The sequence below is a fragment of the Apostichopus japonicus genome, chromosome 14 (genome assembly GCF_037975245.1).
Source record: "Apostichopus japonicus isolate 1M-3 chromosome 14, ASM3797524v1, whole genome shotgun sequence".
Classification (NCBI taxonomy): domain Eukaryota; kingdom Metazoa; phylum Echinodermata; class Holothuroidea; order Aspidochirotida; family Stichopodidae; genus Apostichopus; species Apostichopus japonicus.
In genome coordinates this window covers 17,682,484-17,707,002 of record NC_092574.1, presented here as the reverse complement: position 1 = coordinate 17,707,002, position 24,519 = coordinate 17,682,484, and the positions used below count along the sequence as shown (strand labels likewise).

General features: G+C 37.9%; 2 protein-coding genes and 1 non-coding gene across 3 annotated transcripts in view; 2 read left to right on the top strand and 1 right to left on the bottom strand.

The window, feature by feature from the left end:
* LOC139979401 (gamma-aminobutyric acid type B receptor subunit 2-like) overlaps positions 1–19,849 on the bottom strand; it is a 154,442-nt gene extending 134,593 nt beyond the window's left edge. The window contains exons 1-2 of the mRNA XM_071990163.1: positions 19,605–19,849; positions 17,749–17,856 (exon numbers count right to left, since the gene is read on the bottom strand). The gene's annotated coding sequence lies outside the window, so the exon portion shown is untranslated. The remainder of the gene's footprint in view (positions 1–17,748; positions 17,857–19,604) is intronic.
* Positions 9,214–9,286, top strand: Trnah-aug (transfer RNA histidin (anticodon AUG)). Its single transcript has one exon. It is a non-coding gene; the product is annotated as a tRNA-His (tRNA).
* On the top strand, positions 14,936–21,807 carry LOC139980089 (uncharacterized). Its single transcript, XM_071991464.1, has 2 exons — positions 14,936–15,271; positions 21,111–21,807. The coding sequence occupies exons 1-2, from the start codon at positions 14,936–14,938 to the stop codon at positions 21,273–21,275; spliced, it is 501 nt and encodes a 166-aa protein (XP_071847565.1). The 3' UTR covers positions 21,276–21,807.
* Positions 21,808–24,519: the final 2,712 nt, after the last annotated feature.

Sequence of the window (24,519 nt, the reverse complement as noted above, 5' to 3'; positions counted from 1 at the left end):
GCATGTTGTGATTGGATTGCCATTTAACACACACACGGACGTGCATACACACACACGACATTAGTGAATGTTTTCCTACACACATGTAGAGTATAAGCTCGATTAAATGTACTGGTTTCATCCCCTCCCCTCCCCTCCCTTCCTCTCCCTACCCCTAACCTCCCCATGCCCCTCCCCTCCCCCTCCCCTCCCCAAACGCTTTGCACAATAAACTGCAGATAACGAAATGAAAAAGCAATCCCCAATTGATGAAAGGCATATCTTATCAAAAAAGGTTCAGATGGAGTCTACACAGAGAGGCATAGTGATGACGTTTCATCCCGTGTATCCATTAAAATCCGGTAAAGATTTCATCATTAAGAAGGCACAAAACAAAAAAAGCTCTTATTGCAATCTTTCTTGTTTGCTTTGTTTTTCTTTTCATTTCACTGCCTTTCTTTTAAACTAAATGTCACGTCTTGCTAAATTAATTTGCTATCTGCAGTAGACGTGAACGGGGCTGATTTACTCATGCTAACAATTTTTTTTTTGGTCTCGTGTATATCTACGTTTAAAATTGAACTGGAGAACGGCTTGAGGTAGCTTCCCTCTGTCATCTTTTAAATGGATGGTTGCAATTTGTTTGTTCTGAAAAGAAAGAAGGACAGAGAAGATGGCATTTTACTTTACGTTTGCTTCACTTGGAGCGCGCGTGAAATGATTACCCATTGGTTATCTGTCGAGATCAATTACAGAATGTCAGCTGAGAATCACGTAACGTGTTATTTCAAGTAGGGGCTACCCATCCTCAACGTGGTCTTTATTTCGTTTAAAGAAATCTGACTGAAGCTTTTTATAGTTGTTCTGTCAGTTGGCGAGAGAATGAGTTTTAATAGCGATTACCTTGATTAATCTTTATGTAGCAAAAACAAGAACGAAAACAAAATTCGTCTTTCAAAAATGTTTACTTAGCTTGGCATTGGAATGTATTAATATACATTTACAAATTCGTAAATCAATTCATCATTAGTTTACAGACATTTTAGTAACGTAACCAATGCGAGACTTCTCTTCCACACTTTGAGAAGTATTACATCATTAACTTGAACATGCAACTTTTGAAGAAATTTATCTTGAGGATTTTCTCTAGTTAATCACAAAATAAGGCAATTTGCTTTTCTTTTGTGATCTTTTGGCGTCTCTGGAAAATGGGCCTCGACAGCTCCCCTCCCTCCCCTCCCCCTCCCCCAACTCCAGTTTGATTATACCAGTGCACTACACGACAGATCATTACAGATTTATTAAATATTTGAGTTGATGTTGAAAAATACGTCGCATAACCACTTGTGTAAGTTTAGTATTAAAAGATATTAAATAAGGAAAATCATTATATCCTTAATTAATATATATTAATTAAGGAAGATCATTATATCGCACCTCTTGATTCAAACACCAGGTATCCCGACACAGATTTTGAGATGGGGTATGGGCAGAAGCCAAATCGAAATGTTGCTTACTATCTAAAACTAAAATAACATTGAATGTGGTGGCTATGGATGGATGGAATCCACGTTTATCTTTATTATCGTATTACAACCTTTAGTTTTGGCGGGGTGTAGGTACATAGGTGTGGGGTGGGAGGTGGTTCGTTCGAAAGTGGTGTTATCAGCACTGAAAGATATGTAACGAAATCACATGGAAGCTGGATTAAACAAATTATGTCAGAGTTTTAAATGCAAATTGGCCTTGATATACATACTCGGTAAAGGAATTGTAGACTTAAGCCTTTGTAAGTGATAAATGTTTTGACAACTATAGTGCTCACGGAGTGCTAAGCCTCTCTATTGCGTTGACGCAAAATGTATGTATGTATGTATGTATATGTGATCTTCCCGCAAGCAGGAACTCGCGAAAGAAGCCATGGAGGCTTATAGACTCGCAAGCTGACCGAAGCCAATCTCTCGGCACACATCCATTTAACGTCCATGTCGGGAAGTTGTTATTGAACAACACCCTTGCCAGACGACACACATTGCTGTCGGCGGGGAATCGAACCGGGGATCTCATGACTGGGAGACGCCGGCGTTAACCACTAGGCTATACACTCCGCCTAAAATACTGTACAATCTACCATATTTTCCTCCTCGTGCGTTTTCGCGATAGACCGGAAGGGGTTATATACGGCCGTAGAAGCAGTTAATCTGAAGGCTAAGTCTGTAGGCGTAGACTCGCTAATGTCGAATACCTATATGACTTTGATAGAATAAGCGGTTCTGATTAAGATCTGAACTTTATCGGAAAAGCCCAATTATTAATTTCGAGCTGACTTGAAGACATCTTAAAGCTTCAATCTCTGTTGAATTTGGTATTGGTTTGGTAATATACAGCGAAATGAACAGGATTTTCAAAAGGAAAAAAGGAGTTTGGGACACAAATTCACGCTCTGATTAGGAACAATCTTAGTATTGCAGTATACATATACGTTGTGTCAATGTGCGGCATATAGCCTCTATATTCACCCAGATGTATGAAATGTGAGCTCTTCTATAGCTCAAAATCTAAACAGTCATAGTGGCAAAAGTCGAATGTGCCGTGATAGCCCAAGCCATCAGCTATCGTATGGTGGGTAGGACATGTCAGTTGAAAACTATATATACTATATATGCTCTAGCGGCCTTGGAAAGTGACGAGTTTAGTGTGTAAGTCAATGGGAGCAATTAATTGTGGTGGGGGCCTGAAGTATAGTTTACGTGGACGAAAAGTCAAGGAACAAGTCCGTGCAAGACACAGTTGGTGTCGTAAAACCCAGACCAGCACCGCTTTTCGTTGTATATGCAGGCATCAAACTGCCACATAATGACCGATGTATAAACAGACTTAGGCCATACAAGCGATTTTCTGGAAGTTCTAATGGCATACGGTCAATGCTTAACATTTACAGTGTTGCTGGCTTCGCTGGCTTCCTGATATCAAAATTGATTCTTAGTTTTTTTTTCTTCAAAAAGGTTGCTTTGGTATGACGACAAATGCCGAAAACTTTGTTACCTCATTTTTTTTCTTCAAGTAAACAATACATTTAATATATAGACCATACGAAAATTTATAACAGCTATATTTATAGCCTATGCTGTTTATTAGCATGTTAGAATCGGGACGAAAGTAGCTATCGAAAGTAAACTCAACAAGAATAACCACATTCTAATCGCACTTATGTGAATGAGAAGAATAAGCATTCGTACCAGCAACATTGTACATAGACCTCTGTCATTGGCGTTGACAACGTGTAGGTGTCGCACCACAATTTATGGCTTCCATTGATACCTTTACCGAATATTTTGTCCCTTCTGGCGTTCCACAATACACAGGAAAAAATCGTCAACTTAATGTGTAATTGCTCTGATGTTAATGTAACACCTTAAAGTTGTTCCATGTGAAATGGAGGTCGATTAAGGCAAGAGAAGGTACACCTTACATCACCTTCGTTTACTTTTCTTTTATTCTCCTTAAGACATATCAGAACAGGATAAATTAGGCGTAGTACCTGCATTAAGGGTTCAAAAGGAGTAACATATACAGTCAATGTCCTTACACTGACATGCATTAGCTTTGTGTGATAAACAGATCAACAGGTGATATTTCGCGAATAACGATAACCAAACCAGTTTCACCTTATATGACCAAAGTTTACGTACTATCTACTGGAGGCGACCTACAGTATCACCCGAGTTAAAACTGGTAAAGGTGAGTACCCGTTTATTAGTTAAAAGTGATGCGTATTATCATTGTTTAACATGTGTTACATTTATGACCAGTTGCTACTGAGAAGGAATTACAAACAGAAGATACTAAACACACAATCCTATGCGTAATGATTGACTGGACTAACCAGACTACACTAAATGTCCGCATTTTAACAGAAAGTGGATGACACTTTACTGCGAAACGCTTAAAATCTGCAATTTTAACCATCTTTACAAGATATACTTGATAGTCATACATACGGACAGTTGTTTTAGACTCGAATCAGTCATTAGTTGAAATAGCCCTTTGAGAAATGAATTCGTCTGTTAGTAATTTTTTCCACAGTAGCATCTGCTGACAGGTCTAAAATTTGTTAGGGTGTTATAAACACACTTCAGTTTCTACTGATTAAAGTCTTAACGGTTGTCCCTAAACACAGTACAAACTGATCAAGCCATGTACACTGGGAGACCGTAAATACTATGTAGTTTAACCGCATGTAAGAGTCATTGACTAGTTGCGTCATGCTATATTTAGAACAATACACTTAGATAAAACATCCACTATCATCGCCAACGAATCCACAATTACTAACGACTCATTTTAATGCATCTAGGACAAATGATTCGACTTCCGTTTGTAATGTGATCAATCAAGAACTTCCAATAAACTCTCAGAAAACAAGACATTTACTTCAAACTTCAACTGTGTACAGTTAAACGCACTATTTCCCCCGTTATTTTCTGTACTAGTTATCAATCAATGCTATTCGTCGCAATGGATGTGTCACCGTCAATTTGCGAAATTTATCACAAAATTACCAGCTTTATTAAATTGCCACGTTTCTGATCTAGTATGATGGAAGCTGGTCCTGGACAAAAACAGAAGTTATACGATTTAGTAACTCGTTTATTGAAGATTCGAAATTCTGAATTCAAGAATGCAGAATATAAAAATTGAAACCTTGCCAAACCTTTTGCCGACCTCGTAAGACCATTTTGGACGAGAAATCATCTGGTTCTCACAACTCAGATGTTAAATGCATTCAAGTTAATTCCTATCTTTATGATACCTAAATGGATATATCACAATATATGATTAACAATTTTTCTTCTCTACACATCCTCGCACACCCACACATTGACGCACATGTACACATGCATATCTACGTCGCCAACACGGCTGTATGTAGTATGCTGTCCTGAATCAATGCATTTAATATGAGTAGACAATTATATGTCATTTTAATTAGTGATAGCCCATTAATATTACTGCGATGTGGAAAATTTGATTAAGGGATACAAAGTAATGATATGTCTTCTATTATATAAATACACAATCAAGAATATGCAACGATAGGCTGCAAGGTTTAGCATTAGACTTTGATATATAAAAATATGTTGTATACGTGTCTGAAGTCCTGCCCCCCTGCCCCCCCCCCTCCCCCTGATACACTTAAAATATCTTAGGCTATAAATTAGGTGTATAATTTGGTTACACAAGCAAGGTTGTGCTAACTACTATTTTATTTTTTTTTGTGATTGTAGAAATAGGGGAGGGAATACATTCTTCGCCCTCTTCCTCCCCTCCCCCCTCACTCCCCCTCCCTCCCCTCTCTCGCATCCCTCCCCAGTTAGATCTGCGGCTGTTTGTCATAGATTTCAAGCAAGGATTAAATTCCAAATATTAACCATTGCTCGTGAAAGCCGAAAATGTTTGCAAACTTTTAATAAATAGTACGATGTGTGTGATGGTTATACTGATCACCTTAAGCAAATTAAAATCGCAATTATCATCAAGAAATTGGTCGAATGGAGTTGACATAAAAAGGTACCAAATTGACAAGATAGTACTTGACCGTTAACCAAGAGGACGGGAATATGGTTGCACGGCTACTTGTCACACTGGTCTTTCTGTGGAATACATTTGGGCTATAATTGATCAAATGTATATAGAACCAAGTCAGTACCGACCTTCTTTACCAGGATCCCCTATAGTTATTACCCTCTCTCAACGCCCCCCCCCCTCCCCTCCCGCATACACCCACTCTTCACTTCCCTTAATCTGACCCATGGAGGCTATAAAATATTTACAGATTGTTGAATGCCTTCCCACTCCCCCCCCCCTACCCCTGGCCCCACCAAATGATTTCTTTTACTCATTTCATTTCATCTTGATCCACAAATTTGATTGATCATTAAAGTGTTTGTGTATAATTTTGAGGTAACTTATCGTTTGCGGTCGAGTATGGTAGCCTACAGATCGCGACTGATTCAACTGCTAATGGTACAACTATACTGTACTTGTATACTAATACTAATGTCAATGCTAAAGCTTATGCTAATGCCAATTCTTATGCAATAATGCAGCTAATGCTATTGCCACTAGAGATAGCAAACAATATTGAGTTCATTAAAATCTCGTCTCCATGAAACATTCACACCCACCACGCTACCTTACATGTGTATAATTATCGTGCAGCACTAATGGAAAATGTCTTGCTTGGAATATGTAGTTATATACTTAAAACGTTTCCAAGTATCAACAGATATAGTCTCCCTTAAGTTAAAATGAACAACGACATAAAAACGAGGTTTTGTGTATAGAGTGGATTAAGATGGTGGGAACCTTTAGACTGTGAAAATAGCCATCTTATTAGTACAATACTCAGAAAGAGAGAGAGGGAGTTAAATATAAAGTATCACACACGGCTGTTTATGAAACAGAGATGAACATATTAAATCATATTTAGTTACCTCTGCCAAAATCTTTCTCGACAAAGATGAAACTAGTCGTAAACTTGAATGGTTTGGCAAACAAACCAATGAAACTTTATATTGAATTTGTGGAAAACAGAACTGTTTACTTCAGAATAAACCGTAAGAAATTGTTCAATGAGATCTTATTGGTCTCCATATTTGTATGAGGATACCATAACGGTTGGTGACAGGGCTGTACGGTACACCCCCACCCCCCCCCCCCCCGCAAGATACACACACCTTAAGTTCCACAGCAATGACCTTAAAACTGGCGTGTTGTCGTCACATGCCGTGATTGTTGCACAACTGAACATGATCTTACTACGTCATCCCCCCCTCCCCTTCCCGTTTCCATCTCAAATCTGTGTCTGGGTCCCTGTAACCAATTCATATAATAAATTCTTACAGATGCCTCTTATGTAGAATAATATCAAGGCCAATTTCATGCACCATATTCTGTAACAGTTGCCCTTAATACCTGAACAGCTACACCCCATGCAAGCAAAACGAAAGTCGAGTGTAAACATCTGCCCTAGAAACACTTCTTACAAGGTTACAACTCGTTACACAAATGTTCATCTGTAAACGTTGTGATTCGGGAATTCTTGAAATATTCATTTTCTGACTACAGTGATTAATATCATGGAGGCAGCAACATAAAAAAGCTTGTAACAATCTTCTTTTTTTCCCTTTTTTTTATAAAGTTTTATCTTGATTATTCTGAGAGTTTTGCAAACTTTAATAAATCTCGCAACTACCGAATGTTCAATGCAACAGATTAGCTTAACTGTCATTGGTTGGATTTCATATATAAAAAATTATCGTTAAAGAAAGAGTTGAATAGCCTTTAGGTATCCGTATGTTTGGTTAACTGCAAACGTCATTAAAAAACATTGAAAATCGTATTATGTATGAGAGATTATGCGGTGATTATGTGGTGACAAATTCCTCGAAATACCGAAGAGAACTCTTGGTCAGTTTGGGGGGAGAGGGCGGGGGGGGGGGATAACAGGGTTTAAAGGGGACACAAAACCCCAAATCATCATCTCTAGCTTATGTGACATAGATCTCTGTGAAGAACAACTCTAGAAAACAACTAAGAATAATCATATCTGGAAGCTGCCATTTTGTTAATCTCTGATGTCATATTATACCGCTAGGTTGTGACATTTTTTAATGTCTCTCTGTGTTTTTAATGTCTCTCTGTGTTTTTTTTCCTTCACATTTTCAATGTAGAATGTTAACAGTGTTGACACTGAAACCAATGTCATCATTAGATGATGTTAGCAGTTTTTAAAGGACCATTGAGCTTGTGATATATCCCTAAAAATAGGTTAAGATTGCTCCCAACTGCTTTAAGGGCAGTTGTTCACGACAAGTATCTCTACCACACGTGATAGGTTCACTTTAGACACACAATTAAGGTTAATACCGTTTAGAAGAACACTGAGAGCTGTCCAAGTTATACTTCTATATCATGTGTTGAGAAATGACCCTTTGACCATTATGAAGGTCATCAAAGAAAGCGGCTGGACTGCTTAACCTATTCAGCACACATGCAAATAATTCAGTTCTTTAGACACAACACAAAAACTCAGTGAGAACCATAATACTTACATATCGCATCAAATAACATGTTTGCAGTGCATTTACAAATTTGTCATCATGGCTACCAAATTACAGCCAGTAACGGCTACATATCCTACCTCCCCCCCCCCCCTCACGCCCCTCCACGCCCCACTATATCTAGTTTTACGCCAGAGAAGGTCTTCCTTGTTTCGGTATTGCTTACAGTAATGCCGATTCAATGATATCTTACTAAATATAAATGTTTTTCGTAAAAAGGGAACCTCAAGTGAGATGCTTTGATTATTCAAGATTAAAATCTAGCTACCTCTTTCCTTAATAACGATCAAATGAAAACATATAATGCTTTCGGTCTCATAGGAGGTTGGACATCTTTATAAAAAACATACACAAAATAAAAAAATTGTGAAATGGAAGGCATATTGTCCAAATCGAAGGGTATATATTTAAACTGAGTGAATTCGAGAGATGCAAATTAACATTATTATTCAATGTATTATTCAACGTTTTACACGACTTCGACTGATGACAAGCAGTATACAGGTTATCAAGGATATGTAATCTTTTTTTCTTATGTAGATGTTCACTTAGCATAGCCTCTCGCGAGTACCTAGCGACACCATTGCGTCATTGAAACAGTCTAACCTATAACTTAAAATAGGCGGAGGGAGGAGGTGGGGGGGGGGGTGTATTTCTGACTGATCTCTAGAGTAAGGCAAATATGTAATCGGAACAGAACTAGCATTGTTCAATACAGGTTTGCAAATGCCTACAGTGGAAGTAGAACTGTATTTGCAAAATACGCAGTATTGTAGTACGCATGGAGTGCTTGCAGTATTAGGAAGAACTTTTCGGTTGTTCATGGTGTTATTTTTGGGCGGAAAACACACCAAGGAGTAAAGACATAATGTTGGTACCGACAAAGTGAGGGCGCTTGTGAGGGCCGTGACAAACTTAGAATAAATTTTGCTACGCAGCTAGCCTCTGAAACTGCAAATTTACAGAGGCTATATGAAACTTTAAGTTTCAACGTCCAGTCACGTAGGTATTGTTCACTTGACCAGTAAAGCCAATATTGTCGCGTGCATGCGCACTACAATAATTACGACCATCCTTATTCGGTTTGGAACCTCTGGACATTCAATCAGCCTCTATAACCTAGTTGGTTAGGGTGTCCGCATATGAAGCGGGAGTCCAGGGTTCGAATCCCGGTGGAGGCTGGAAGCTTTTCAACTCACTAAAATTCTATTATATGTATATATATATATATATATATATATATATATATATATATATATATATATATATATATATATATATATATATAAAGAAAGAGACACCTATTTCGCTTGAAGAACAAATTGTACATCGCTCTGTATACTAACATTGTAATTTATAGGCAATGTTGTTTTCAATCTATATACTTTGTAATACATATCTGATACATACAAACTACCTGTAGTTTTTCTTGGGGAGAACAATCTTGTTTAATCAAGTATTGATACTTCCTCTCCACCTCTCTCTCTCTCTCTCTCTCTCTCTTATTCTGCCTGTTTTTTTTTTTGTTTTTTTTTAGTAAGACAAAAACTGCTTTCTCCAACTCAGGGTGAATGACATCTCGTTGGTTGGTTGCTAAGACGTTGTTTGGCACATTGCTTACAGTGACAGCACTCACACATCTTAATTCAGGTTTCCGACAGAATATAAGAAATAAACAGACAGAAATGAGGAAACCTTCATGGAACGCTTAGAAAGATAAGAAACTCCACATTAACTGTTGCCTGTGGGGGTATTATAGAAGTATTTAATGATATTAAATGTGCAATAAAGTCGTGGTGGAGGGATGTTTTACATACATTTTTCTCATTTTTATTTATTTTATTTTAATTAAAACATAACTGATATAATCTCGTTTGTATTTGTATATATAATAGAAGAGGGGGGGGGGGGGGGGTAAATGGAGGATGGATGGAAATAAGATTTACTCTGACTGGACAATTGTGATCGATGAACAAATCACGGTACAAACAAAATTACAGAAAATATATTAAACAAACAAGGTGAAAAAATGTGAGCGTATTTTCCGTATTAACCTTTCAAACTGATCAAGGTAGTATATAATATTACATCATTGCACTGCATATTATTAGGCCAAACGTGTGCAGAAAGAACAGAAAGTTTAACAAATGTGTTATTTAGCAGAATCAATTTCATTTCACGTCAGGAAATTATTACGTAAGTTTTATGACAGTAAAGTTTGTTCGTGATAATCATATCAATGACAAGATTCGTCAAGTACCACTTAAAATATGAAATTATCTTATTAAGCTATGAAGCAATACACATACCTATGATTTATTGTGGTGATTTTACTGGTTTGCCATGAAATCTTCCAGCATTTTTATTTGTGTTGCATGAGGTCTCTGTAAAACTCATAACTGAACCCTGACGTGAATACCAAGTTAAGGTTATATAAGTCAGTGAGTTAAAACCAAGAATTAATTGTCACATGTAACGATATATATAATAAACACGAATCCACGTGAAGCCAGAGAATACATATGTATCCATCCATCCATCCATCCATCCATCCATCCATCCATCCATCCATCCATCCATCCATCCATCCATCCATCCATCCATCCATCCATCCATCCATCCATCCATCCATCCATCCATCCATCCATCCATCCATCCATCCATCCATCCATCCATCCATCCAGCCAGCCAGCCAGCCAGCCAGCCAGCCAGCCAGCCAGCCAGCCAGCCAGCCAGCCAGCCAGCCAGCCAGCCAGCCAGCCAGCCAGCCAGCCAGCCAGCCAGCCAGCCAGCCAGCCAGCCAGCCAGCCAGCCAGCCAGCCAGCCAGCCAGCCAGCCAGCCAGCCAGCCAGCCAGCCAGCCAGCCAGCCATCCAGCCAGCCAGCCAGCCAGCCATCCATCCATCCAGCCAGCCATCCATCCATCCATCCATCCATCCATCCATCCATCCATCCATCCATCCATCCATCCATCCATCCATCCATCCATCCATCCATCCATCCATCCATCCATCCATCCATCCATCCATCCATCCATTTATCCATCTATCTATTTATCCATCTATCCATCCATCCATCTATCCACCCATCCATTCATCCATCCATCCATCCATCCACCCATCCATCCATCCACCTATCCATCCATCCATCCATCCATCCATCCATCCATCCATCCATCCATCCATCCATCCATCCATCCATCCATCCATCCATCCATCCATCCATCCATCCATCCATCCAGCCATCCATCCAGCCAGCCAGCAAGCCAGCCAGCCAGCCAGCCAGCCAGCCAGCCAGCCAGCCAGCCAGCCAGCCAGCCAGCCAGCCAGCCAGCCAGCCAGCCAGCCAGCCAGCCAGCCAGCCAGCCAGCCAGCCAGCCAGCCAGCCAGCCAGCCAGCCAGCCAGCCAGCCAGCCAGCCAGCCAGCCAGCCAGCCAGCCAGCCAGCCAGCCAGCCAGCCAGCCAGCCAGCCAGCCAGCCAGCCATCCATCCATCCATCCATCCATCCATCCATCCATCCATCCATCCATCCATCCATCCATCCATTTATCCATCTATCTATTTATCCATCTATCCATCCATCCATCTATCCACCCATCCATTCATCCATCCATCTATCTATCCACCCATCCATCCATCCACCTATCCATCCATCCATCCAACCATCCATCTATCTATCCATCCATCCATCCATCCATTTATCCATCTATCTATTTATCCATCCATCCATCTATCTATCTATCTATCCACCCATCCATCCATCCACCTATCCATCCATCCATCCATTTATCCATCCATTCATCCATCCATCCATCCATCCATCCATCCATCCATCCATCCACCTATCCATCCATCCATCCAACCATCCATCTATCCATCCATCCATCCATCCATCCATCCATCCATCCATCCATCCATCCATCCATCCATCCATCCATCCATCCATCCATCCATCCATCCATCCATCCACCTATCCATCAATCCATCCATCCATCCATCTATCTATCCACCCATATATCCATCCATCTATCCACCTATCCATCCATCCATCCATTTATCCATCCATTTATCCATCCATCCATCCATCTATCCATCCATCCATTTATCCATCCATCCATTTATCCATCTATCTATCTATCCATCCACCTATCCATCCACCCATCCAACCATCCATCTATCCATCCATCCATCCAACCATCCATCCATCCATCCATCCATCCATCCATCCATCCATCCATCCATCCATCCATCCAACCATCCATCCATCCATCCATATATCCATCCATCCATATATCCATTGATCCATCTATCTTTTTATATATCCATCCATCCAACCATCTATCCACCCATCCATCCATCCATCCATCCATCTATCCACCTATCCATCCATCCATCCATCCAACCATCTATCCATCCATATATCCATTCATCCATCTATAGATAGATCTATCTATAGATAGATCTATCTATCTATAATATTTACATTTCCTTTCTCCTTTAAAGAGAGAAACAATGATGATAATCTGAACATCTGTCTCCCGGGATTAATTGATATTGCCAAACTAAAGCACCACCGTTTTATTCTTTAACCTGTAGCAAAGTAAGACTCATACGGAATACAAAAATGAAATACATCACTTTCTGTCCTTGAATATGTTTTAACGTAACTAATCATGTTATTTGAGATAAAAATATCATTTTTTTTTATAATCTCAAGAACGTACTTACTGATGTGACTTTTAAATTAACGTATTTGTCCAGACAATTTGACAAAAAAGCCTATCGGCAGGTTGGAATGTAAATTTTTAAAAAGTAAAGATGATATTGTGAAATTTAACCTTCACCACTAGCATATATCTAATGGCCCGTAAAATTATCATTTGTTAGCCTTAAGTCATCCATTTGATAAAAGTATCACTGTGAATTATATACATTATCTACATTAGAGCCGTGAAGCTTTCCGCAAAGTTGTTCATGTATACGGAGTTACTATAAAAGAGCAAGATTTTATTTACAGCGTTATAGAAGTCCTTAAAATATGACATTTTCGAGAACTGAATTTATTTATTGTCTGAGAGTGAAATCATACCAAGTTTGCAGACTGACTAAATGATAATACAATAAGTGCAGAGTCGAGTTTTTCAAGAAACATTCTATTGAAAAGTATAAACATTTACAGAACATAAATTAATGTCATTATAACCAAAGTAATGCTCTCTTTGAAATTAAAAGGAGTCATAGTTTACATAGTTACAATGACAGGTGAGGTAACTGAGGTGCAGTTCAGTTATATGTATGTATTGCATGTATTTTAGATCCTCCTGCATGCAAGCAGGAACTCGCGAAGAAGCCTCATTGGCTTATCAAAGCCGCAAGCTGGCCGAAGTCAGTCTCTTACACTCATATTTTACGTCCATGATTATGAATTGTCAACAACTCTGTAACTGGACGACATACATTCATCTTGGAGTCACTCGAACCGGGGACCTTATGATTGGAAGGCACCGGCGTTAACCACTGAGCTAACACTCCTGGATATAGTTGATCGGATATGTAGTTGATCGGACCACGCTTATAATGAATAGTATACCATCTTGATAGTATACCTGTACTCTTGTATTAACACAAAGTAGACCTATATATTCTCGTCTCAGTTTTAAAGTAGATTTGTATTTGATTTAAAGCCCCTTTACTTCCCAAGAGTGAGAATTCATACCTTGAGAGGATGCCTGAAGCTTGCCGTGAAAACTGCCCGATTGATTCCGACGCCAATTAACTCGATCACCGTAACATATAAACTGAATTAAGGACAGCAAAATCTGACCATCAGCACAGAGTTACTGCATGATCAAATCAACTTTGTCTTTTATTCACTTATCACGCTAGCGTGACAGCTCACAATGATCAGAGTTTACTATTTTGTGATATTCATAGAGCTAGCTATACTCCGATTACAGTAAGACCCCGCATATCGTCATGTGTCGACGGACATTTTTAACCCCAACAGTATTTTCTTTCTGATGGGTTGTAACTTCACAGGCCTTGAAGAGCTACAATGTATCTTCTACATAATGGCGTCTCTTTCAGGCAGTGAAATAATTGCATTCTTTGTCGAAAGTGAAAAGTGAAAGTGATTTGCACCTCATGCAGAATGAAATATTATGCTTTATTTTTACATTTTCATTAGGTTTTTTGGAGTGCACCATTTGAGACCAAAGGAAGTTAAATTATACGAATAAGTCAGAATTCCTGACACTTTCAAAGATCGGTTCCCATTCACTTTGTAAGTAACGTTATATACATATGTGTAAATGGTAAAAACAGATTATGCGCCGTTCTAAAGGTTTTTGACTGTTAATTTATAGATTTGATAGAGAGAAAAGTTACATAATTTTCCTGGCAATGGTCCTAAGAGAGTTATTATGGTGACAAATGTTAAGTTGTCACTCGGCGGTTGTACGTACGTAATGTTTCCACCCACGCTATATCGACTACATTTGCAATGCAAAAGATTGGCCGATTTACATCTTTCCAGCGTCACGTATAGGCTGTTGGTTTTGTAATCCCCTCAAGACTCGTGGACATGGATACAATCGTCATCGTGATAATAATTCAAGTGTAAAATAAGTCACACGAAATGTAAAAATAAATCAAGACGCCAGATAATCAACATTAGATCGAATTTTTTAACGGCATTATATAGTCACCCAGAGTTTTGTTTTTCCATATTATTTTTGCAAATGCATCAAAAACAGGTGAAAGAGATCTTCGTTGGAAATCATTACACGGACATTGAGAATAGTTATCATAGAACGATTTCATTGCAATAGATATGTTAAGTTCTAAAGCTGGGCTTAAAGATGGCAATGTTGACGCTGACAATGGTGATGACGATGACGATGACGATGGCGATGACGATGACGACGATAATGATGACGATGATGACGACGACGACGACGATGATGACGATGACGATGACGATGATGACGATGGCGATGGCGATGGCGACGATGACGATGATGACGATGATGACAATGATGACGATGATGGCGATGATGACAATGATGACGATGATGACGACGATGTAGATGACGATGGCGATGGGGATAACGGTAGCGCTGACAATGATGGTGTAGATGACTGTGACGATGAAGATGACGATTCGATCGTATGTATTTTATTATTCATTCATTGTAAATTCTGCGTTGTCATCCTACAAGTTCACGAATATTTGAAGTCTATAGAGTAAACTTGTACTGAGTTCGTACTCGTACTACTACTTGTAGATATGTACTCGACGCACTCATGCTCGGCTTATTTTGAAATCTAGTTTAGATATGAGCGCAAGATTAAGCTTCGTAACTACCTTTAGAGGAGTAACAAGGTCTAGAGACAATTTCCTGATGATAAATATTCGTGAATGTTCGTTTGAAGTAGAAAAGAAAGATGTGACACATCACACCACTAAATCATTACTTCAGGGAGTCATGGGCCCAACGGGGGAGTGGCTAGTTCTGCCCAGACTGAAGGTACAAAACTCCCCGGATTGAACATTGCTCCCAGCCCTCCGACTGACAATAGAGATGTGGCGATTCCCCTCCCCCCCCCCACCCTGCCCCTCTTGAGCGAGATATGTTATTAAAATGCTAAATTATTCGGTTCTTTGACCAAGTATCCCGTTTTTCCAACACAACCTTAAAATTAAACTATGTTGAGATTTTTTACGCAATATTTATTTTTTTTTTGCTTGTTAACGATAACCTTGACTTGTTAAATTTATATATACAACCTACTGACAAACGAAACATACTAATTTTTATTTAAATAACTGTTTACAAATAAAATTGTTAAAAATAATTCTACACTTTGACAGGTTGATAAATTTTTCAATTGGCTTGATTATGACAGAATTACATACAAAAGCAAAGGCACTATTTTACATCATGATTTTTTTTCTTATCGGGGGGGGGCTGGCGATTTCGAATATCAAAATGAATGCATCACACACCTAATCATGACAAAGTGAATATTAGAGGAAAAGTACAATCTCCGTGAATGCTCTAGTTCTGCTATATTCAATAAATTACCTCTTTTGATCATCGGAGAAGAGAAGCTCATGAATCGAATGCTATATTTAGGCTATATTCCATAGGTAGCTCACTTCTATACGACGAGATATACATGGACTTAGTGAAGTTCATAAATCGAATGCTATATTTAGGCTATATTCCATAGGTAGCTCATTTCTACAAGACGAGATATACATGAACAAGGAAAGCTCTTATAAGAATGTAATAGTTAGTTTCCATAGACTGCTCTTTTCTATTGGATAAGATACAGAGACAAGTGAAGTTCAGAGAAAGAATGCTACATTTAGGCTATATTCCATTGGTTTCTCTTTTCTATATAGGACTAGATAATGGGATGAGGTATAAGCTCTTGGAATAGAATGCTATAATCTGGCTACATTCCACAGTTTAACCCTTTCAGCACAAAATATAACAAAAAAATAGCAAAAGGGGGGGTCTGTAAGATGTATAGTGTATGCTTCAGACTTGCTTTAATCGTATAGTATTGAAACGTATCACTGATGCTTACTTTAAAACATTGCATGATTACCTTAAGGATGTATGACTAGCCGCCATGCGCATGACTGTGTATCACCTCCGACTATTGTGTTACACCTCACTCTATTAACAATTCTTGATACCACCAGCCTCTCCTTTTATCAAACAAACATCAAACACGTCAGTTACATGCCTATCAGATATTCATATCCGATTTAAACTTGGGCTCGTCTACTGTTGAATATAATATTCGGGACAGAAAAATGTTATCTGCAGTAATTATATGATAAAGAGCGTAAAGAACTACATCATAGCGCCCGTAAGGATTTGCTCACATGTTTAGGATCCTGTAAAATGTAACATCAAAATAATTGAAAAGTTGACAATAAAATATGACTGTATAAATGACAAAACATGAACCATATCAAAATAATTTTATAGAAAACGAGTAAATAAATTTCGAAAACGCATATAGTGTTACCTGTAAACGAAACTAAAATAATGTATTGTGCTCGGGTTTGTGTGCGTGTGTGTGGTGGGGGGGGGAGGGGGTTATACGTATAGGTGACATCAAAACATGTAGCATCTCTAATATTAGAAAATCCATCAAGATGTGTTCTCTATTAACCACACCACGATGGGTTTCCATATGCATAGATGTAAGCGTATCAACATTGTGCACAATGCTATTACCTACTGCGAGATTTTTATTGCTTGAAATACACGTTTAAAATAGAGAAATATTAGAAGTGTTGGAACATAATAGAAAATCAAATGTTCTCACGTGATACTAACATCCTCTGAAATTACGAGGAAGAAATGTGAAACTGACTTTTACTAAAATACGTTCCATTAACAGTTTTTTATCTTTCCATATTATCCATTCCTCTTTTCTTTTCTCTTTTTGCTTTATGAAATTGTTATGCGGAAAGAAAATATCATATTTAACATTGCAAGAGCGATACAATATCTTCCCCAGACCGCTATATGATACGTTATTGAGATAATGCCCTGAAGAAAAATTGTGAAAATCGTTTACGTTATTGCAGTTTTGATATATAGCAGATTATATACATACCCACAGGTAGGTACGTAATTCGCTGATGATCATGAAAAGGTTACATCCGCCGTATATCACGAAATATAAACAGCATTGTTTGTGTGTTGTCGATGGTTCAGTAGACATCTATGTAAGAAAACGACGTATAGCGAGTTTACATTGTGTGTTTAACATAACATTTACAAGTGACTTTGAAAACACAAATAGCATTTGGCAAGTTCTTACTCAGGTATAATTTATCACGATTCTGTATATGAAGCATTCAGTGTAAACAATATAGGTACCATACCACAACAGTACAATATACATCCGCCCAGGTTAACCGAAAACGCCCCTACTAAAAAAGGGACTACAGACGTGACATTTTGTTTTGGCATGTTTGCAGTAACCACTTATCATCAACGATCAACCATGACAGCTTTTGTTTATGATTTCAAAGTTTTCAACCACGCATGAGCAAACTGAATCAAAGATGAGACTTAACACAACCAGTAACGTCGTTACGATATCGTAACCACGCGGTCTATGAGTATGGTGTTTGAGTGGCATAGTATTAATAGACGATGCATGTGTCGTTGTTGTAATCAATATTTGACCAATGTTGCAGTGGAGATCTATTCATGTACTATTTGGTCACTTTATCGATATTTCTCTGGTTTTACTAAACCTGTTCGACATCCTGAAATGTAAGCTTGACAACAGCAAAAAAAAAGAGTTTGGTATGTAATGAAATGCTAATTGAGTATCATTAGTATTTCTGATTATAGGAAATGTGTAACCAAATACGATAATGTAGCAGCGTGTTTCTTGACCTTCGAATTGAATATCCAAGGATTTTTGAGGTCTGTAAACTTTGTCTTTCTCGAAATTATGATTATTTACGATGGCTTCTGTTGGGTAATATCAAATAAATATGTATGTATTGTATTCTCAGATCCTCCTGCAAGCAGGAACTCCATTGGCTTATCAAAGCCGCAAGCTGACCGAATTCGGTCTCTTAGATTCATATTTAACGTCCATGATTATGAATTGTCAATTGTTAACAACTCTGTAACTGGACGACAAACATTAATCTTGGAGTAACTCGAACTGGGGACCTTATGATTGAAAGGCACCTGGCGTTAACCACTGAGCTAACACTCCTCGTTTGATTGATTTATACATTGATTTAAGTTATAAACTCAATGAATAATTTGACTGGTAAATTCTGTTTTAGTTCGTTCAGTGGGAAACTTCATGTCTCATTTGTCTATTAGAGAGTGGGTCATTGTAATGTTTCCTTAACCCCCCCCCCACCCCATGAGTTCTGAAAGAAGCTGAGGATATGTGGGGGTTTGCCTATCTTTCTAGGAGGGCGGGGTAGAGGGGGGGGGGTTGGGCTGCACAACTGATGTGTTTCAAATCAACTCAAATCATTTATGCAGTCAAGACCAAGTACACACATCTTAATGAAGATTCTGCCAGTCAGGTGAAAAACCTTCACAACAACTCATTTGTTAGTTATAATCAGTTGCAGTTATCATAAACGTTCACTGGATTTAAAGTAGTCATTTGAGTTGATTTTGCTTCATGTTTCAAAACTATTTCATATTAGCTTGACTAGTCGTGGTTTCAGTAAAATAATGACGGCCCAAGTGGAAAACTCTATCTTATCCTTTATTAACATATTCAATACAGTAGTCATACAACTTTCGTGTCCTCTAAGATTCACTTGGAAAGATGCCTGGTTTCATATTTCCTCGTTCTTTTCCAATGGAATAACAATGCATATTGTTTTGGGGATATAACCTTACTATCAGCTATATAGATGTGATAAAGTCAACACAAAATGGCATGTCTAAGCAAATTGAAAGTAAAGAGAATCGCATACCCACCTTAAAGAAGAAAAACTAACTATTTACAAATGTGTTGCCTTCTCTTCGTTACATATCCCACATCCGATTAAATAGTGTTGCTGAATACCATTTCAGCGTAAAAAAAACCAATGCGAGTTGTAGCGAAAATCTGCAGTCGTATGATTGTTTTGATTCTTCAATTTCAAGAAACGATGGCACTGAATAAAATACCAGTCAAAATATCGAACGTGTTTCGACAAAGAGTGTTAGAGTCCATTGCGTGTTATAGCCACAACATGTGTCAATTGACATTCCAGTAATAGAAGCCTTCATAAGAATGTACTAAGCTCATTGACTTTCAGAAGTTATGCAATGGATACCAGAACTTAGTGACATTCTGCCAATATCAAAAGTTAATCACTGGCGTGCACAACAAAAGGTCGACTGCATTCTTAGAAAAGTTAGAAACTTCCTTGGTCAAATTATTAACATGATCGATATACAGTTTGTTACTCAAATTAAACTATGTAGCAAAATATGTTATAAAGGAATCTCAACAAACGTTTTAGTCCATGTATTCTGTGACACATTGAGACTTTAAGCATGTTTTGCCCCTCATTATTGCTCCATGCCGTCTACAGTGTGCGTATAGGAGGTTCGTGTCTACGTTATAATTAATCTAGGTGCTAGAATGATGACTTATTACCTGCTAATTACACAATCACGTGAAGCCAGGGTACGCGCGCCTCTGCAGACGTACGTTTTTGTCAGTATGATGGTATACTCCATCGGTGTATACATTAACCTGGACCGACTACGTCATGTATGGGTTAGACGCGCTAGAAAAATGACCAACCATCATGGAGTATCGGGGTGCACCCCTCAGTCCGACAAGTTTTCAGTCCGAAAATGAAATACACGTTTTCAGTCCGAAAATAAAATACACGTTTTCAGTCCGAAAATAAAATACACGTTTTCAGTCCGAAAATGAAATCAGTGGCGGACTGGCCACCCGGGCATTTGGGCAATGCCCGGTGGGCCGGTATCGGCACCTGGACCAACTATGTCAATGAGACGCGCGTCATGCGACGTGCTCCCTTGTAGCACTCAACTCTTATAAGTGCTCCTTGAATGTGTATACAAAAACTAATGTCCTAACCTCTTTCCTGGTGAAGCTACGCGAATAGTGGCATCTAGCTAATTGATACATTTTGTTTATATTGTTTACCGAAATTTTCAATTGTAAAAATCGCCATTTAGTATTATGTTTTCATGCACCGAACTGCAGCTGGAACACAAGCAGCTTATCAGCACTGTACACAAATGTTAATAGACACGAGAAGCAGACGACAGGGTTCGTTTTCCTTAGCAACGAAAGTTTCCTTGTCGTTTTTGCACGTAAACAAGCGCATATGACCGACGGAAGGAGTCTATAAGATACTGACAGTATATATATATGTTCGAATAGTTGCCAGGGTCCATACAGGTCAGGCAGATCTAACAGACACACAGACGAACGCACATATTTTTTTACTCCATAATCAGATATGGACTTCCTGTCACCCTCTCAGTACTGTTACCATGGCAAACGTTGATATGGCAACTGAGAACAGAGCCATGCGAAGTTCCAATGACCGACCGACTACAACAGCTCATTCTCCATGTAGACGTGATGAGACGGCAAGCAGACACCAATGCTATATAGACTAACTTGAAAACCAAGCATCTGCGTGCAAGCGAGATATGGAACGTTGGAAACACGAGTAGTTTCTTTCATTTAATCTACGTTGCGTGTGAGGAATCCAAAGGTGTGGCTTTTAACAAGATTCGCTGAAAGTTTAAAGTACAGTTCTTGATTAAAGTATTCATTAACTGTCTGTAACCTTGACATTAGTGCGTAATTAAAGCTTTCTTTTTTACCATATAATGTTAAAGTTTTTGGGGGTTTTTTTTTGGTAACGCAAACATGTTTATATCTGTCATAAAAAAAAACAATGTTCACATTTCCGGAAGATACAGCTCGATTCTTATGACTTTGATCAAAATGCCCAGAGGTAAGAAACCTTTTCATCATCAAAGTCAGTCTAAAGTCTGGCAGGTTGATCGCAAACATTTCAATTGTGATTTATTCAAATAATCCAACGGCTTCTCTGAAAAAAACTATTAACACTTAAGTTTTATTATAATATGAAGCACTCACGTCTGCAAGTTAATAAATTTGATGTTAGGTTCATTGTTAACAGAAAACAAACACAACTTGAATATAAATGTTGTGTAATATCACTGAGATTAAATTAATAAATCACGTTCATCTCTTCTTCTCCCCACCCCCCCCCCCACCCGCCCCACCAGTTTCCTAACTTATTCAGCGTCATTGTATGAAATGCCAATTTGTTCTGTTATTTTTTATGCAAATTACGTCATAGGTCTAACCATCGTATACTTTAAATGTGGTTTGGAAATGGAATAGAAAATTATATTTTGCTTATCATGTTATATTTTTAATATCATTTTGAAATATTTCAAATGTTGTTAATCAAATATCATTAAAAAACAATCTATGCAAAACTTAACAATACAAATGCTGCGTTTATTGTGTCCATGTTTAACTTCGCGTTGCGGGAATCGTTACCATAGAAACACAATCGTCTTTTAAATTCAACTAGTGAAATAAAACCAACAACAGGAAATAAGCAAAGTGGGATAGATTCATCTTTCACTGAAATATTTAAAAAAAAAACATTTTCTTCTAAATAAAAGTAATACAGTGCAAGGGCAATTTGCTTATCAAACATGATGATTGGATAAGAAATTCTTAAACAAATTCACGTTTATAAACAATACAGAAGCATCAATCAAGATTATTCACCAAGGAGAACAAGGCATTCCATGTAACTATATGTAAGATCAAAGAATAAAAAATAACAAACAAACGAATCATTTGTTTTTATGCTTTTTTAAGACCTGACCAAGGTAACATTCTTAATTTATTCTATTGTCTATCTTGCAAATTAATGCAAAGGCCTTGGTGGAAACAAAACTATTTTTCAAATTAGCGAATCGCATTACGATCCATCGACCTTGTTAACTCAGAAAATATAAAGAAAGAGAAACAGGTATAGGCAATCCATGGAGTTTGCAGATGATGACAAAAAGATGTAAGATCTTTTCCTTGGCAACTTTAGTAGTTTTTGTAAGATCTTTGCCGCCAATGATTGATAACTGTTTTCTGAAAAAGTAAAGAAATTTCCAAACCTGTTTGTGACATAGGCCTATTATATTCAGCACAGTAAGGGGGGAAAAAAAACATTGTACCGTGAAAAATAAAGTCTCATATAGAGGCTGGGAGAGACTTGTCGCAAAAAAAACATATGCAATCAACTTCATTAATAACATTCCTCGAAACGATCTTAATGCAGAAAGAGGGGTTAATAACAGTTTACTAGCCCCACTGTGCTCTCATTAAATTTCAAACAGCTATTTGCTGAAATGGCAGAAACGTATATCCCCAATTGCAAGCCACCGTTAATTGCCTTTTAGTAATTGTAATTTCTTCTTTTATTTTCTTACTAATGATTTGTTTTTATCATTTTATTAATTTCTATCACTTTATATCAGATTTAATTTTCTTGTGTTATCTATCGAATATTTATGCATCCTTCGTAACATGATAACAAGATGAAATCCTGCAGGCAAGACAATCTTGCAGGCAATTCAGAAAAATTTATTAGTCATTTTCAAGTAGAAATCCTAGAAATTTGATCCCATTTTGCTTATATATATAGGATAGGGTTAATCTCCAAAGGATTCTTTAGTTAGTTACGGAGGATCAAGTTCATGAAAAAGAAAACGCTCAACAGTTGAAACTAGGTTTGACTGCATATTTCATAAGACATGAGATATATGAGGCTATCATAAGATATGAGGCTATACTTGGAAGTCGAGGAATTGGCATTTAATTAGGTCAGTTGAAGGACATCTTGACCCTTCGTGAATAGCCTTGAAAATAATGGCAAGATTTCCACTCTCCACCTCTCACCACCCCCCCCCCCCCCCTCTGTCTCTCTATCTTCCTCTATTGCATTTTATCGAGGAAGTTAATAAAATAATCTTAATTTGTGACTAGGTTACTTATTTCAAGAGTGAAGTGTAAAATTATATAAGTGAAGTTACTTTACATCATGTTGTTTTTTTTTTTTTTGCAAACTTAATTGAAAATGTGGCTATTCTTTTCTATTGAGATGAATTTTACTTAGAAAAGGAAGTTTGTGGCGGGTGTCAAGTTTCTTAGATTTTAATTAAATGACATTCGTTTGAAGTTTACTGCGGTGAAACGCCAGGTGTTGAGAGGGGGAAACCCGGTCCCAGGTATCCCAAGGGCCCCGAACATATTATATGTTCGTTCCACAGTGACAGGTTCAATATCATCGAAGGATGATGGAACCGAATTGCATTGAATTAGTTCGCTTATGTTACTAAAGTTCATGCACTATATAACAAATATGCTATTAAGATAATATTACCTCGCAAGCTGTTCCCATTTTTGTCTTTCTATATTATTTTCTTTTTAAATTATTTTCTTTTATAAATTTTTTTTTCTAAATTATTTTCTTTAGAAATTATTTTCTTTAGAAATTATTTTCTTTATAATTTTTTTCTTTTCTACATTATCGGTAGACTACTTGTATGATTGATTCCAATGTTGACGAGATAAATAATTGGCTAAAACTATAGATTTAACGACCTATCATCACTGATGTAAGAGAAAAAACTCGGCCCCAACGGATGGTTGCTCCCTTCACACGCTTATATGGCCCGCACTATATGCATGTTATTATCCTTGTCCCCGGGCACACATGTTAGTTAATCTTTACGCCGTTAAAACGTGTGTGTGATATTATTGTGGTTCATAACAAGTTAAATCGCCACTAAGGGTGATTGAAATGAGCTCGGT

Bases quoted from the DNA above. Each gene is read 5' to 3' on its own strand.
- LOC139980089 (XM_071991464.1), top strand. From the start codon at position 14,936: ATGTTAAGTTCTAAAGCTGGGCTTAAAGATGGCAATGTTGACGCTGAC. The intron at 15,272-21,110 runs GTATGTATTTTA...CTCCATAATCAG, and splicing joins ATGAAGATGACGATTCGATC to ATATGGACTTCCTGTCACCC.